Genomic DNA, 15,771 nt, shown 5'->3' on the forward strand with positions numbered 1-15,771 from the left:
GAAAAACAGACACAGTACAACAAATAGAGAACCTCCTTAACTGTGAAAAACAATTTCTTTCTGAGGTTAATGAAAGTCAAAAAGGAGTTTGAATAAGGTCGAAGAATCATAGTTTCTCATACATCCTCTACACAGGAAACATCTACTGGACGGACCAAGGCTTTGATGTGATAGAGGTGGCCAGACTCAACGGCTCTTTCCGTTATGTGGTGATCTCCCAGGGCCTGGACAAGCCTCGTGCCATCACTGTCCACCCTGCGAAAGGGTGAGAGGAAACAACACTCCAATTAGCACTGTAGCTGTCTGTAGCATCTGCTTTTCTAATCCCTCTCATTATTGATTACTGAGGAAGCTGTGCTTTGCTGTGTTTGTGTGTGTCTAGCTACCTGTTCTGGACAGAGTGGGGCCAGTACCCTCGTATTGAACGGTCTCGTCTGGATGGAACGCAGAGGGCTGTTCTGGTCAATTCAAGTATCAGCTGGCCCAATGGAATCTCCATTGACTATGAGGTGCAGTTTAACAGGCCATTCTTGCATTAATGTCACTATGTGAGTGCAGACTAGGGCTGTCCCCGCCAAAATAAATTCCAGTCGACACACATTTTTATTTTTTAATTCTTCAGTTGTTTTAATCAACATATCTGTAAAACTGTTCAGCATTAAACATGTAAATAGAATAAAAAACATACTTAATCTTTAGAGTGCTGCTTTACTGCAGACCGTGTAACCACACATCACGTTAACCTATATCATTCGTGTGCATGTAGGAGAGTCTGCTGTACTGGTGTGATGCCAGGACGGACAAGATTGAACGCATTAACCTGGAGACAGGAGAGAACAGGGAAGTTGTGCTGGGCAACAACAACATGGACATGTTTTCTGTGTCTGTGTTTGAAAGCTACATATACTGGAGTGACAGGTCAGATATTACACCCTCATTTGTCCATTATTTGTGAGCAATATTCGTCTTTAGTTTCAACATTTTACTCATTTTTAAGCTGATTTCTGCTTCTTTTTTGAACCAGGACACATGCTAATGGCTCCATAAAGAGGGGCAACAAGGACAACGCCACAGACTCCGTGTCTCTGAGGACTGGTATTGGAGTACAGCTCAAAGACATCAAAGTGTTCAACAGGGCCAGGCAGCAGGGTAAGCACCGGGACTGCTTTACAAGCTAAAATAATTAGCATTATACTATATTAAATATGTTAATTAAATACTTCACCAATTTAAATCAAAATGTTGTGTATGGATGATTTTGAAGTATGAGAAATGTTATTGTAGTTGATGATTATTTAAAAGATTTCACGTCTGTTTAAAGGAACAAACGTGTGCAAAGACAAAAATGGCGGGTGCCAGCAGCTTTGTCTTTTCCGTGGCAATGGACAGCGGACCTGTGCCTGTGCTCATGGCATGCTGGCTGAAGATGGCTGCAGCTGCCGGGACTATGACGGCTACCTGCTTTACTCAGAGCGCACCATACTGAAGAGCGTCCACCTATCGGATGAAAACAACCTAAATGCTCCCATTAAACCGTTTGAGGACCCCGAGCACATGAAGAATGTCATAGCACTTACATTTGATTACAGAGGAGGTGGAGGAAAGGGAGCTAACCGTATATTCTTCAGTGACATCCACTTTGGCAACATCCAGCAGATCAGCGATGATGGATCTGACCGCAAGACTGTGGTAGAGAGTGAGTATTCACACATCTAAAATTTGTGTAAACCTTTTTTCTTTGTGTTGTCTTTTAAAAATAAACCTCCACTTAGCTTTTCTACCATTTTAGCTATATTTTAATCCCTCTCCCAAAGTTGACATTGTCCTGTCTTAGTTTTCTTTGGTTATGCATGTTTTTGTTGAATGTCAAAGAACCTTAGTTGTAAACATCAGACCCACCAGTGAGAAATCCTGTGGAAAAGAAAATGACTGGAGCCCAAAATAGTCCCAGGAATCTAAACACAACCCGGAAGCTTTTCTTCTGAAGTTGTAGCCAAACTTGAAACAAAAGAAAAGCTTTGAGAACAACGTGTAGCATAAACACTGTACAGATGGACCTTCATTCACCTTATCTCAATAAAAAACAGACCAGGTGCAGAGTTAATGTTTTACTGAGGGGCTTTACTTTAAACTGTTTTACAAGGAATGCGTGATTCAGGATTGTTTGTCCCCGTGAGCGGCACCTCCCAGGGCTACTGGTTTGATTTCCTTGTAGTGTTATTTGGTATTGCTATTTTGCCATTTAAGTAGTATTTCCTCTGAGAGTATGATTGTGTCCATTCTTTTCATTAGTTTTTTTTTAGAAAAGCAACTCAGCGTAATTACTGTTTACCTTTACTCCCAGTTGTGAGGATTTTTCCCCAGTGTTTGTGTGTTAGCTGTTCACTCTGTCAAGCTGTCAGGCAGCAGCCATAGTCACAGAAACACTGGCTGTATGTCCTCCCCTTTTGAACAGCTTCAGCAGGTCTTGTCTGAACTTTTGGGACATCAGTACATAGAGGATGGGGTTCATCACTGTAGAGGAGGTAGCCATGAGGCGCGCAAATACAGTGAAGGGGCCATTACGTGGAGAGGCACCAGTGGCCCCTGAGCTTTCATCCGCCAATAAGGCCAGCGTCAGGCCGTAAGACGGCAGCCAGCACAGGGTGAAAGCCAGCACCAGCATGGCCGACGTCTGAGTCACTTTGCTCTGATAGCGTTCTACTTGAGGGGCCCTGCCTGCATGCTGCCTCCGCAACAGAAACATGAAGATGCTGCCATAAGCCACCGCAATGGTTACCAGTGGAAGCAAGAAGGCCACGAGGAAGTGAAACAATCCGTAGATCAGTTGGTCTTTGTGGGTCTGGAAAGCAAAGCAAGCGAGGCCATCAGGTGTTCGACGGGGGGTTCCCACAGAGCGAAAAACCAGCTGGGGGATGGCCAGGCAGCAGGCCGGAACCCAGAGGAGTACTGCTGCTATAGACACCCGGCATGAGGACAGAAGGTTGAAGGCTCTGGCAGGCCGCACCACAGTCAGATAGCGAGACACAGCCAGCATGGCCAGTGTGAAGGCGCTTGCTGAGGAGCAGGCAGAGCCCAAGAAGCCCACCAGACGACACATAAAGTCTCCAAAAGGCCATTGCTGCATGGCTACGGCAGCAGTGTGGAAGGGAAGCATTGAGAGCAGGAGCAGGTCTGCTGCGCTCAGAGCCAGCAGGAGGGCATCAGTTCCTGTGCCTGTCATGGAGCTTTGAGGGGACTGTGCTCCAATCCCACTTCTCCGCCTTCCACACAGGATCACTATCACCATGGTGTGACCGCTAACTCCCAGCAGCAGAATCAGTACATCTAATATCGGTACCAGGACTCTCTCCACATTCCCCAGTGAGGTGTCACTGCTGTTCCCGAGCAGATCCTCTGAACCTGTAGAGTTCTGTGTCAGCATCCTGTCTTCAATTATGGAGACGTCTTTCAGTCATACTGCCACTGTTGTATATTATCAAGCAGGTCATAAAATTACAGGTAATATGTGCGGGAATGATGAGTCATGCTGTGAGCCGTTAACAGTTTACTTGGAAATAATAACGCATTGATTTCCAAAAAAACACTGAAGGTGGATGTTTTATATATATATACAGAAAAACTACATTGATTAATTTCCCTTCTAACATTATGAAAATGAAACCCCATTTAAAAAACATTCAGCAAATGACAATTTCCATAGTAGAGTAAATGCTTCTTCCATTGTACTGTGTGTGAACCAAGCTACTCCAGTCCTCGCAATCAGCTCCACCTATGATCGGCTGGGGGCGGTAAAGTGAGTGAAATAAACTCAGACCTCTCGATTAAAGTCAAGAAACTCCTGATTTCGAAGCAGTTCCTCTCTTGTTGAGAGCGTCCAAGTGTTGAGAGCTTGCCGGCGTCAGTTCTGTGATTTCCTGTCACCTCAGAGCAGTCGGCTACTCCACATGACATCTCAATTAGACCTGTGCTCAGCTATCCACAATCAGCCACAATCCTGCCTCCATGGAGCAGATCTCCTGAGAAAGACAACTCTAGCAGAGAAAAAAACACGAGGCGAATAGTGACAGTAAGGGAGGATGAAGCAGAGTAAGCGGCAGGTGAACTATGGACTGATTATCAGGCCATAGATGGGCTGGCCTGCTCTCTGTGGGAGGGCCTAAAGGGGCCAAACATAGTTTTCCCAGGGTCCATTGTTTTTGTTCATTTTCTGAAAGGATCCAACATTTTCTCCAAGTGTGCCTTCACACACACATATATAAGGAACACACACATGTATGGTACATAAACAGGGTGACAGTGATGTAGTGTTTGCCTTCAGAAATCAGGGTAATTATTGACTGCAGGTTAGCAAACACTGAAGTGCTATCACACCTACTGCAGATAACTGCAATAAAGAACTATCAGTGTCAGTTTAACCAGCTGAGCTCAAGAGCTGTAAATTCAGCTCATCTGTTTTATTGTCAACAACAAGCGAACATGTACAGGGACCCAGATAGGCTTGGGTCAACAATGCGGAGATAAACAGAGCTCAAAACCAAGAATTTGAGTAGAGTGCTGCCGGTTAGAGATTTATAATTCATTAACAGCACCAAGGAAAGAGGAAATAAGGGCAAATGGATTTCATGTTGCTCCTTATCGATTTTTTGGGAATTGATTAATGACCACAAGAAGCAGAAGGCGGTTGTTTATGCCTAGCGTGCCTTCGCTCGGCTCTCCACTGCCTTTGCTTCATTCACAGGCTCATAGCATGAGCCAGTCAAATGTTGATTCATGTCCATCGCGTTGCGGTGGAGATGTTAAGGTGGAGATTTTGAGGTGTAATGTTAAGTGTCCCACCTGGTGGTGAACCTCGCTGAAAGAGTGTGATCATACCCAGCCCTGGAAAAGGCTGCTGTAATCATTAGTCCCGTCCAGTGATGGTAAAAGAAGGTAGCTATTAACAATTATTTGTCTTCGGAGTGTTCTGATTTGTCTTTTAAAGTGTATTCTTTTCTTAAATACATTTTACCAGTGGACCAGCTGCTGTCTCTCTGCCGCTGCAGAACTTCTTGGCTGACTTTTGACTGTCCTCTGGCCCATGTGCAGACTCGTAGTTCCAAACCTCTTAGTCATTTCTAGGCTGTGGGGCAGAAAAGATGACTTTTTATTTCTAATCTGTTGATGAGGTAGTGCGATGGAAAGTAATACGCTAGGCGGCAACTGTTATTGTGACCTTTTTAGTGAGCTATTTGCTGGATAAAAGCCTCAAATCACACTGTGTTCTTGGTCATTAATACCAAGCTGTCATGTCCATAGCCCCGACTCTGTGCTGTCCCACAGCAGTCTGCCAACACTGAACTGCTGCCAGAAAGTCCACATTTGGCCTTTTAACATAGAACTGGGATTGACGCGCTTCTTTTCCTTTCCCTCTTTTCTCTTCTGCCTTCTCCCTCTTTGCGGTTACTTTTCTTCTTTCTTCTCCACACTACTCTCTGAAATCATCTCTATTTCTTAATTCTTTCTCAGATGTTGGCTCTGTGGAGGGCTTGGCATATCACAGGGGCTGGGATATGCTGTACTGGACCAGCTACACTACCTCAACCATCACCCGGCACACCGTGGATCAGAGCCACTGGGGTGCCGTTGACAGGCACAACGTGGTCACCATGTCAGGCGATGACCACCCCGAGAGCCTTTGTCCTTGACGAGTGTCAGAGGTTAGAAAGATAACATCAATTCACATCACACAACCTTGCAATAAATACTATTCAAGTCCAAAAGTAAACATGAACACTACTGATGCTTTTATTCTCTCTGTTGTAGCCTCATGTTTTGGACCAACTGGAATGAGCAGTCTCCCAGTATCATGCGTGCCACACTGTCCGGTTCCAACGTCCTTGTGATCATTGGGAATGACATCCGAACCCCTAACGGCCTGGCCATAGACCACCGGGCTGAAAAACTTTACTTCTCTGATGCCACACTAGACAAAATAGAGCGCTGCGAGTATGACGGCACTCGCCGCTACGTGAGTGAAATACACATTAAAAACATATTGTAATTATATGAGATTGTGCAAAAGAAACTCTCCTCTACAGTATGATTGTATTTTGGAGTTGTTAATACTTTCAAGTTTGTTGCAAGGCTTTAATTTCCTGAATATATAATGTTAGGTGATGGCTGTGGATGTGCTTCCCCCTGCAGGTGGTGTTGAAGAATGAGCCGGTCCATCCGTTCGGCCTCGCTGTGTACGGTGACTACATCTTCTGGACGGACTGGGTGAGGAGGGCCGTGCTTCGGGCTGACAAATACACAGGAGGAGAAATGAAGGTGCTGCGTGCCGACATACCTCAGCAGCCAATGGGCATTGTCGCTGTGGCAAACGACACCAACAGCTGTAAGTGTTTACACAGTGCGGGATTCAACTGTTTGTGCGTGTGTCCTTACTAATATAAACTGTGGAGGGAAGGTGTGACAGATTTTTTGAAGTACACATTGTGAATGACTGGGTGATAACATTTAAAGCCTTTATGTTTAATTTTGACAAGAATGGCGATTTAATTAGGGAGCTAAATTACAAAATGAAATACCTGAAAAGGCCCTTTTCACTACATTGGTGCAAAAATAAAAAACCTTCATATAAACAATCATAAAAGGTTTAAATAGGACTACAAACAAACAGTTCAATCTATATCAAATGTTCTGGTAGGTGAAAAGCCATCTCATATTGCATTCATATGCAGCCAATCATGGTAAACTAGAAAGAATTATCAGCACCAATTTTTACATTAGAAGAATTTAAGGTAATATCTTAAAATGTAATTACAGCAAAGATTGTTGTTCCTTGGTGATAATATTACGGTTTAAAGGTCATTACAAATTGATCTAAAAGTTGAATATGGGCATTTTATGAAATAAATGCTGTACTGTGATGAGAAAATAGGTGTTTCTGCACCCATTGAGCAGTTAATAATGTGACAGAAATAATCTTGTAGTGACTGCACAGATGTAGATAAAGCGCCCGCTGAATTGCTCTTATTCACTCAAATTCCTATTTCCCCCCCCCCCATCTTGTTCTACGCCTGCTATTGTCTGTATACCTATAAATCAATGCAGCCCTGTATTTTTTTCCCACCCTATCGTCAGCCATCTTCTCCCTCAAGTTGCCTCACTCGGTAAACTCTCTCACGCTCCAGTGCCCACAGCGGCCATACAAGCGGAGAGCCTGTGGTAATAGCTGCAAATCCCATCTAGATTGAGTCACATTGAATTATGCATTCAGGGGAGACAGAGCCATTGCCACTTTCATGCAGGCAGATCTGTCTGCTGATGTGGATGCACATGTGGGAGGGGTGTGTTTGCTTGAGTGTGTGTGTGTGTGTGTGTGTGTGTGTGTGTGTGTTTACATGTGCAGGTTTGCGTGGCTAACTTTCCTTTTACTCTCATCCCCTCTACATAGGTGAGTTTTCTCTGTGCCGTGTTAACAACGGAGGATGTCAGGACCTGTGTTTGCTGACCTCTGAGGGAAGGGTCAACTGCAGTTGCCGTGGTGACAGGAAGCTTTTGGAAGACAACACCTGCATAGGTAATACAAGACTAAAGGTTTAGCTCATAGGGACTCAAGATGCCAGAGAGATGATGCCATATAAAGTTAGAATCATATATAATTGATAACAGTTTAGTGAATGGTTATTTTACTTTTCAAAACAATTCAATGATGATCACGATTGTTTACTTAGTAATAGGGTGCTATATTTAATGTCATTTGTAATTAGTTTGTGTATTGTAAAGTCATTCATTCATACATTTTATATTTGATCATACAGTAGCTGATAAGAGACAACTTGGATTTGATCAGTTAACTATTTAAAGTTTCATTGTGTGTCACATTTGAACCGTTTAATATATTTTAATATATTATATGCTGACTAAATAATTTGTGAATCTTTAAGAAACAGTTTGCAAAAAACTTCATAACTAACTATAATTTTTATATTTATAAATGATTGTTATTATTAAGTGTTGCAACGCATTTCTGTATATTGTGCATGTTCACATGATCAAATACTGCGATATGGGTTTGATTGGAGAAGATTTTGCATGCTTCAGGGGTGAAAAAATGTTCTTAGTGCATTGTTCTGTTATTTTCTCACAGCCCTTAACACTACATGTAACAACCTTGATGAGTTTGAGTGCGGAAATGGAGATTGTATTAACTACACGCTGACTTGTGATGGCATGGCCCACTGCAAAGACAAGTCTGATGAGAAACAATCCTACTGTGGTAAGTGGAAGATTTCCTTAGTCTGAACACTTCAATCTATGTTTTTGTTGTTGACATTTGTAATTTATCATTGCTTGTCTGGTTCTCAGCCAACCGTGTGTGCAAGAAGGGTTACAGACGCTGTGTAAACAGCCGCTGTGTGGGGCACAGCTCCTGGTGCAACGGGCAGGACGACTGTGGAGACAATTCTGATGAAGTCTTCTGTAACGGTGAGTCCAGTCTCCTGAATAAAGGAGTTCTTACCGCCTGCCGTCAAATGACATTTTCATACCATATAAACACTGTCTCATGTTTTTGTGTTTGTCAGCCACACTGTGCACAGCCGATCAAGTTCAGTGCAGAAGTGGAGGCTGCATCTCCAACTCCAGCAAGTGTAACCAGAAAGTGGACTGTGAAGATGCCAGTGACGAGATGAACTGCAGTAAGTCAAAATGATCCGATTCATTCAGAAAAGTAAATGTTGTGAAAAATGGCCAACACTTTCTACTAGACTACAGTAAAAAAATATTGCTGCTGTTTTTTTTCAAGCTGCTACGGACTGCTCCAGTTACTTCCATCTTGGAGTGAAGGGAGTGACATTTCAGAAGTGCGAGTTCACTACACTCTGCTATGCCCCTTCATGGGTGTGTGACGGAGCTAATGACTGTGGAGACTTCTCAGATGAAAGGAATTGCCCAGGTATTTTACTTGCATATTTTCTCACAGCTAAAACAACATTTATTTTAAGGAAAAGGTAAAAAAAAAAATCCACTGATGGATAAGAGCGAGAGTTCCATTTTGGATTGTTCCAAGAACAAAAACAATACATGTTTTCATCTGTTTCATTATAGAACATTCTCTTTAAAAAAACAGGGTTAAAATCTGTTTCTCTTGTAATATTGGCTTAACTAATATTACCTAATATTTTTTGTCCTTTGACTTGCCATTTCTCTGTCACTCTGCTAGGGAGCGGGAAAACCAAGTGTCCAACGCATTTCTTTACATGTCCCAGTGGACGTTGTATCCCTCTGAGCTGGACTTGCGATAAGGAGAATGACTGTGAGAATGGTGCAGACGAAGCTAACTGTGGTAAGTTTAGATACCAGAGCCCAAACAAGCTAAATTGCAACAGACTGTTTTGCCGCTTGTATTTGGTTCTTTATAAACTCTTTCTGGACCTCTAGATAAGTTATGCTCAGCCTCTCAGTTTGAGTGTGGGAACGATCGCTGCATTCCCAACCGCTGGGTGTGTGATGGAGCCGACGACTGTGGAGACAGCAGTGACGAGGACAGCAAGTGCAGTGAGTGTTGGACACAAATCATTAATGAATATATATAGAAGAAACATTAGCATTAAGATATGAACCACAAAAGGTTTATTGACAGCAGTGGGTTTGTGGAAAAAATACATATAAACATGCATAACATTACTAAACTATTATTGTGTTTAATTTTGGGATTTGAGCTGAAATTCATCTTGTGACTAATGCACAATAATCAAGGGAAATATGGACTAAAATATTGGCATGTAGGCGACACATTTTAGGTTTTTTGTCATAGCTTAAAAACAGTGATGTCACTATTTTTGGACTATACAGTTTATTCACAAATCAAAACATCATCTTAAATAATCTATTTCCATCCCAGAGGCCAAAACCTGCAGTCCCGAGGCGTTCCAGTGTCCTGGATCACACATGTGTATCCCTCAGCGTTGGAAGTGTGACGGAGACAAAGACTGTCCTGATGGGGCTGACGAGAACGTCAAAGCCGGATGTGGTGAGTGCAGGCTTGGGTTGGATTTGGTCAAAATAAGAACATTTAAAGTACTCATAGAGGCAAAAGAAAGACATACGGTGGGGCAAAAAAGTATTTAGTCAGCCACCAATTGTGCAAGTTCTCCCATTTAAAAAGATGAGAGAGGCCTGTAATTTTTATCATAAGTATACCTCAACTATGAGAGACAAAATGAGAAACAAAATCCAGGAAATCACATTGTCTGATTTTTAAATAATTTATTTTCAAATGATTGTGGAAAATAAGTATTTGGTCAATAACAAAAGTTCATCTCAATACTTTGTTATATACCCTTTGTTGGCAATGACAGAGGTCAAACGTTGTCTGTAAGTCTTTACAAAGTTTTCACACACTGTTGCTGGTATTTTGGCCCATTCCTCCATGCAGATCTCCTCTAAAGCAGTGATGTTTTGGGGCTGTCGCTGGGCAACACAGACTTTCAATTCCCTTCAAAGATTTTCTATGGGGTTGAGATCTGGAGACTGGCTAGGCCACTCCAGGACCTTGAAATGCTTCTTACGAAGCCACTCCTTCGTTGCCCTGGCGGTGTGTTTGGGATCATTGTCATGCTGAAAGACCCAGCCACGCTTCATCTTCAGTGCCCTTGCTGATGGAAGGAAGTTTTCACTCAAAATCTCACGATACATGGCCCCATTCATTCTTTCCTTTACACACATCAGTCGTCCTGGTCCCTTTGCAGAAAAACAGCCCCAAAGCATGATGTTTCCACCCCCATGCTTCACAGTAGGTATGGTGTTCTTTGGATGCAACTCTGCATTCTTTCTCCTCCAAAAACGACGAGTTGAGTTTTTACCAAAAAGTTCTATTTTGGTTTCATCTGACCATATGACATTCTCCCAATCCTCTTCTGGATCATCCAAATGCCCTCTAGCAAACTTCAGACGGGCCTGGAAATGTACTGGCTTAAGCAGGGGGACACGTCTGGAACTGCAGGATTTAAGTCCCTGGCGGTGTAGTGTGTTACTGATGGTAGCCTCTGTTACTTTGGTCCCAGCTCTCTGCAGGTCATTCACTAGGTCCCCCCGTGTGGTTCTGGGATTTTTGCTCACCGTTCTTGTGATCATTTTGACCCCACGGGGTGAGATCTTGCGTGGAGCCCCAGATCGAGGGAGATTAGCAGTGGTCTTGTATGTCTTCCATTTTCTAATAATTGCTCCCACAGTTGATTTCTTCACACCAAGCTGCTTACCTATTGCAGATTCAGTTTTCCCAGCCTGGTGCAGGTCTACAATTTTGTCTCTGGTCTCCTTTGACAGCTCTTTGGTCTTGGCCATAGTGGAGTTTGGAGTATGACTGTTTGAGGTTGTGGACAGGTGTCTTTTATACTGATAACGAGTTCAAAAAGGTGCCATTAATACAGGTAACGAGTGGAGGACAGAGGAGCCTCTTAAAGAAGAAGTTACAGGTCTGTGAGAGCCAGAAATCTTGCTTGTTTGTAGGTGACCAAATACTTATTTTACCGAGGAATTTACCAATTAATTCATTAAAAATCCTACAACATGATTTCCTGGATTTTTTTTCTCATTTTGTCTCTCATAGTTGAAGTGTACCTATGATAAAAATTACAGGCCTCTCTCATCTTTATAAATGGGAGAACTTGCACAATTGGTGGCTGACTAAATACTTTTTTGCCCCACTGTATGTCTGTGCTGCACATGGAGGTGTACATTTACTTCATTCACTCACCAAATATTTCTATGTCTCAGTGTTCAACAACACGTGCAGCAGCAACGAGTTCATGTGCCAGAACCGACAGTGTATCCCCAAGCACTTTGTGTGTGACCATGACAACGACTGCAGCGATGACTCAGATGAGTCCCAGGAGTGTGGTGAGTGAAACCATGACCTCTTATTCCTGATGGGCAAAATTAAAAAGCACTCTCCTCCTCTCCTCTTCCCTTTTAAAAGAGAGTTCAACCCTTTGTGCTTCAGAATATCCAACATGTGGAACAAACGAGTTCCGCTGTGCCAACGGACGCTGCATCATCCAGAATTCATGGGAGTGTGATGGAGAATTTGACTGCCATGACCACTCTGATGAAGCCCCCAAGAACCCACACTGCAATGGCCCAGGTTAGTTTTACACTCAAGAACTACTTGTTCTTTAGTTTGCTTACATTTTCTTACGTCTATAATATTTATCAGGACATTAATAAACATCTGTGTGATGTGAATGTGGACAAACAGCATTAAAGCATGTGCAGCAGATCAAAAGTGATGTAAGAAAACATGGATAAGGCACAACCATCATAAGAATATTGCACATAAAAGTGACAAAAGCTCGGTCTAAAAAACATTCTTGAGGCTCTGAAATACATTAGCTTCTGGTTGACATTTTTACTTCATTTGTTTCTGATTTCATTTCTTTCTTGCCTTTCACAGAGAAGAAATGCAACGGCACTGCATATGCTTGCAATAATGGAAACTGTATCAATGAGACATTGCTCTGTGACCATAAGGATGACTGTGGCGATGGCTCCGATGAGCTGAACTGTTTTGTTAACGAGTGCCTGAACAGCAAACTGAGCGGCTGCTCCCAGCTCTGTGAAGACCTTAAAATAGGCTTTAAGGTAAGCGAACACTGTGAAAATCTGTCTTTAGCTCTCCAGTAATAGCATGCACTGTTGCTTTACCTGCTCTGTTCTTTGCCCCCTAACAGTGTCGATGCCATCCTGGCTTCCGCCTGAAAGATGATGGGAAGACTTGTGTCGACATAGATGAGTGCACAACCACCTATCCCTGCACGCAGCGCTGCATCAACACACACGGCAGCTTCCACTGTCTGTGTGTCGAGGGCTTCAAGCTTAGCCCTGAAAACCCGACCATATGCAAATCTACCTCTGGTAAGAAACAAGACTAGTTTAATAATATCCAGGAAGTGTTTCAGATAAATCTAATAGCATATGATGTCTCCCCCTCCCTGCAGATGAAGAACCCTTCCTGATCTTTGCCAACCGCTACTATCTGAGGAGGCTCAATTTAGATGGCTCCAACTACACACTTCTCAAACAGGTGAGATTTGCAGATACAGTGCTTAGTAATCCTGCAAACAGGGGTTTATCTCTGGCCCAGACTGATGCAGCTCCTATGCTTTGACAGGGCTTGAACAATGCTGTGGCTCTAGATTTCGACATTCGGGAGCAGATGATTTATTGGACAGATGTGACCACCCAGGGCAGCATGATCCGGCGCATGCACATCAACGGCAGCGACGTTCAGGTCAGTCTGGAGAGTGGACATAAAAGCAGCATATAAAAAGGAATTCATTCATTTTCACTTGTTTGCATGAGTATGCAGTAAAAACCAAGGAAAATGAATCAAGAATCCTTGCTCATTTGTTAGGTCCTTCATCGCACATCACTAAGCAACCCGGACGGTCTGGCAGTGGATTGGGTCGGGGGAAACCTGTACTGGTGTGATAAGGGACGGGACACTATTGAGGTGTCAAAGCTGAACGGAGCTTACCGGACAGTTCTGGTCAACAGCGGCCTGAGAGAGCCCCGCGCTGTGGCTGTGGACGTGCGCTATGGGTAAGAGCGAGACAACTTTAAAGATCTGGGTCAAAAAGCAGCTGCAAACATTTTTTTGAGCAGGGAATATTTGTTTCATTGGAAACAATGGGTGCACTGCAACTATCACAATCAATTAATGTACTCCGGGGTTAACTGTCCTAATATGTTCTTTGCTAAAGTACCGTAAATGTATTTTATGTATACAAATAAACTTTGCTAGTGTTTTGAAAATTCAAAACTAGCTAGTCATAGTTAACAAACATGAGACGTCTGGAACGTAGTTGGGGTCAAATTTAGATCTGTAATGACCAATACCCTAAATTAATCCAGAGTATCCCTGACAGGTACCTATACTGGTCGGACTGGGGTGACACGCCCCACATAGGAAGGATCGGGATGGATGGCTCCAACAGGAGTGCCATTGTGGAGGATAAGATCACCTGGCCCAATGGCCTCACTCTGGACTTTATTAATGACCGCATCTACTGGGCTGATGCTCGGGAGGACTACATTGCATTTGCCAGTCTGGATGGGTCCAACAGACACACAGGTAACACACACATAAACACATAAACTCATTTAGAGCGTGTTGGTGTATTATTCAAGTTGTTGTTACTAACTTACTAGTCTTTCTACCTTTGCTCCTGCAGTTCTTGTTCAGGATATTCCCCACATCTTTGCTATGACTCTGTTTGAGGAGTACATCTACTGGACAGACTGGGAGACAAAGTCCATCAACAGATGTCATAAAACACTGGGAACCAACAAGACCGTGCTGATCAGTACCTTACACAGACCGATGGATGTGCACATTTACCACCCGTACCGCCAGCCTGAAGGTAAAGCCAAGTCATCATTCACAACAACATATAAATATTAATCTATGTCCTTTCTGATGAATCTATGTTTGTTATTTCTTTAGTGGCTGGCCATCCCTGCCAAGATAACAATGGAGGCTGCAGTAACCTGTGCCTGCTCTCACCTGGAGGTGGCTACAAGTGTGCCTGTCCCACTAACTTTTACCTAGCAGCCGATGGCAGACAGTGCTTGTCTAACTGCACTGCAAGTCAGGTAAGCTAGCTAGAGGCTTTTAGTTGAACCTGTGTTAAAACATTGTTCACTTTTTTTATACTTATTTATTTTTTGATAACATAAAAAAACAAGTCAGTTTTTTCCAACAGAAATCTTTAAAACATAAATCCTTTGAAAACTAAAGTTTTTTTTCTGTCCCTTCAGTTTGTTTGCAAAAATGACAAGTGCATTCCGTTCTGGTGGAAGTGTGACACTGAGGATGACTGCGGTGACCGCTCAGACGAGCCTGCAGACTGCCGTGAGTGATGATTCTACCATGACTACAATGAAAGCGGTGGTTTGTGCAGTATGTAGTTTTTTTTTTGCTCTGGTTAATAATGTGCTGTGTTTTCTGACCATAGCTGAGTTTAAGTGCAGACCGGGCCAGTTCCAGTGTGGTACAGGCATCTGCACCAACCCGGCCTACATCTGTGACGGGGACAATGACTGCCAAGATAACTCTGATGAGGCCAATTGTGGTACACACCTTCATTAACGTACATCATTTGAATGTTTTACTTGTGTTTATCCATAATAACCCACATCCTTTTCGGTTTGTTGTCTCTCTCCTTCCAGACATCCATGTTTGCCTGCCAAGTCAGTTCAAATGTACCCACCCCAGTCGCTGCATCCCGGGCATCTTCCGGTGCAATGGACAGGACAACTGTGGAGAGGGAGAGGACGAGAAGGACTGTCGTGAGTCTCATTGCCCTTCTACTTCCCTTTGGCCCTTTGTTATTTTTAAGCTTTTGCCAGGCTGGCAGCAATGCCTGTCAATAGTGATTTTGGTACAGCGTCTGTTTTTCAATTTATCTGAACATCATGGTCAAAAACAGTTATCTATAGAAATGCTTAAACTTAACTTTGTCCCCTCCCTGATGAAATTTGTATAGTCACCTCTTTGACTTTTATCTTCTGCCTCCATTAGCCACATATATACTGTATTTCAAATTCTAAAGACCAGATTAATTGCTGAACACTGACACGTCCCCCAGAGCATCTCTGTCCATTTTGACCTTTGCTTTAGCAATACCCTAAGGCTAAATGATGTTGCATAATGTAATTGCCATGACATTTTCTGAGCACATTCATCCTCCACAGAGGGAGACGACATGAAGTCGTGGTCAA

At 43.1% G+C, this 15,771-nt stretch overlaps 2 protein-coding genes across 2 annotated transcripts in view; one reads left to right on the forward strand and one right to left on the reverse strand.

The window, feature by feature from the left end:
- The window catches only part of LOC134882434 (low-density lipoprotein receptor-related protein 1-like), an 84,022-nt gene that overhangs the window by 57,464 nt on the left and 10,787 nt on the right, over nucleotides 1-15,771 (forward strand). Inside the window, 30 exon segments of the mRNA XM_063910112.1 lie at nucleotides 136-265; nucleotides 383-509; nucleotides 767-918; nucleotides 1,025-1,149; nucleotides 1,322-1,696; nucleotides 5,509-5,678; nucleotides 5,680-5,699; nucleotides 5,806-6,010; nucleotides 6,187-6,379; nucleotides 7,442-7,567; nucleotides 8,138-8,266; nucleotides 8,356-8,475; nucleotides 8,574-8,687; nucleotides 8,795-8,944; nucleotides 9,212-9,334; nucleotides 9,430-9,546; nucleotides 9,893-10,021; nucleotides 11,767-11,889; nucleotides 11,993-12,133; nucleotides 12,443-12,630; nucleotides 12,720-12,903; nucleotides 12,987-13,072; nucleotides 13,160-13,279; nucleotides 13,403-13,590; nucleotides 13,917-14,122; nucleotides 14,223-14,411; nucleotides 14,495-14,643; nucleotides 14,809-14,902; nucleotides 15,006-15,122; nucleotides 15,220-15,339. Of these exon segments, the coding sequence (XP_063766182.1) occupies nucleotides 136-265; nucleotides 383-509; nucleotides 767-918; nucleotides 1,025-1,149; nucleotides 1,322-1,696; nucleotides 5,509-5,678; nucleotides 5,680-5,699; nucleotides 5,806-6,010; nucleotides 6,187-6,379; nucleotides 7,442-7,567; nucleotides 8,138-8,266; nucleotides 8,356-8,475; nucleotides 8,574-8,687; nucleotides 8,795-8,944; nucleotides 9,212-9,334; nucleotides 9,430-9,546; nucleotides 9,893-10,021; nucleotides 11,767-11,889; nucleotides 11,993-12,133; nucleotides 12,443-12,630; nucleotides 12,720-12,903; nucleotides 12,987-13,072; nucleotides 13,160-13,279; nucleotides 13,403-13,590; nucleotides 13,917-14,122; nucleotides 14,223-14,411; nucleotides 14,495-14,643; nucleotides 14,809-14,902; nucleotides 15,006-15,122; nucleotides 15,220-15,339 (4,410 nt within the window).
- On the reverse strand, nucleotides 707-4,062 carry LOC134882439 (delta-type opioid receptor). The gene has a single exon (XM_063910119.1). The coding sequence runs from the start codon at nucleotides 3,422-3,424 to the stop codon at nucleotides 2,399-2,401; it is 1,026 nt and encodes a 341-aa protein (XP_063766189.1). The 5' UTR covers nucleotides 3,425-4,062; the 3' UTR covers nucleotides 707-2,398.

The sequence above is a fragment of the Eleginops maclovinus genome, chromosome 20, assembly GCF_036324505.1.
Source record: "Eleginops maclovinus isolate JMC-PN-2008 ecotype Puerto Natales chromosome 20, JC_Emac_rtc_rv5, whole genome shotgun sequence".
Taxonomy (NCBI): Eukaryota; Metazoa; Chordata; class Actinopteri; order Perciformes; family Eleginopidae; genus Eleginops; species Eleginops maclovinus.

Coding starts and splice junctions, on each gene's coding strand:
- LOC134882439 (XM_063910119.1), bottom strand. CDS start 3,424: ATGCTGACACAGAACTCTACAGGTTCAGAGGATCTGCTCGGGAACAGC.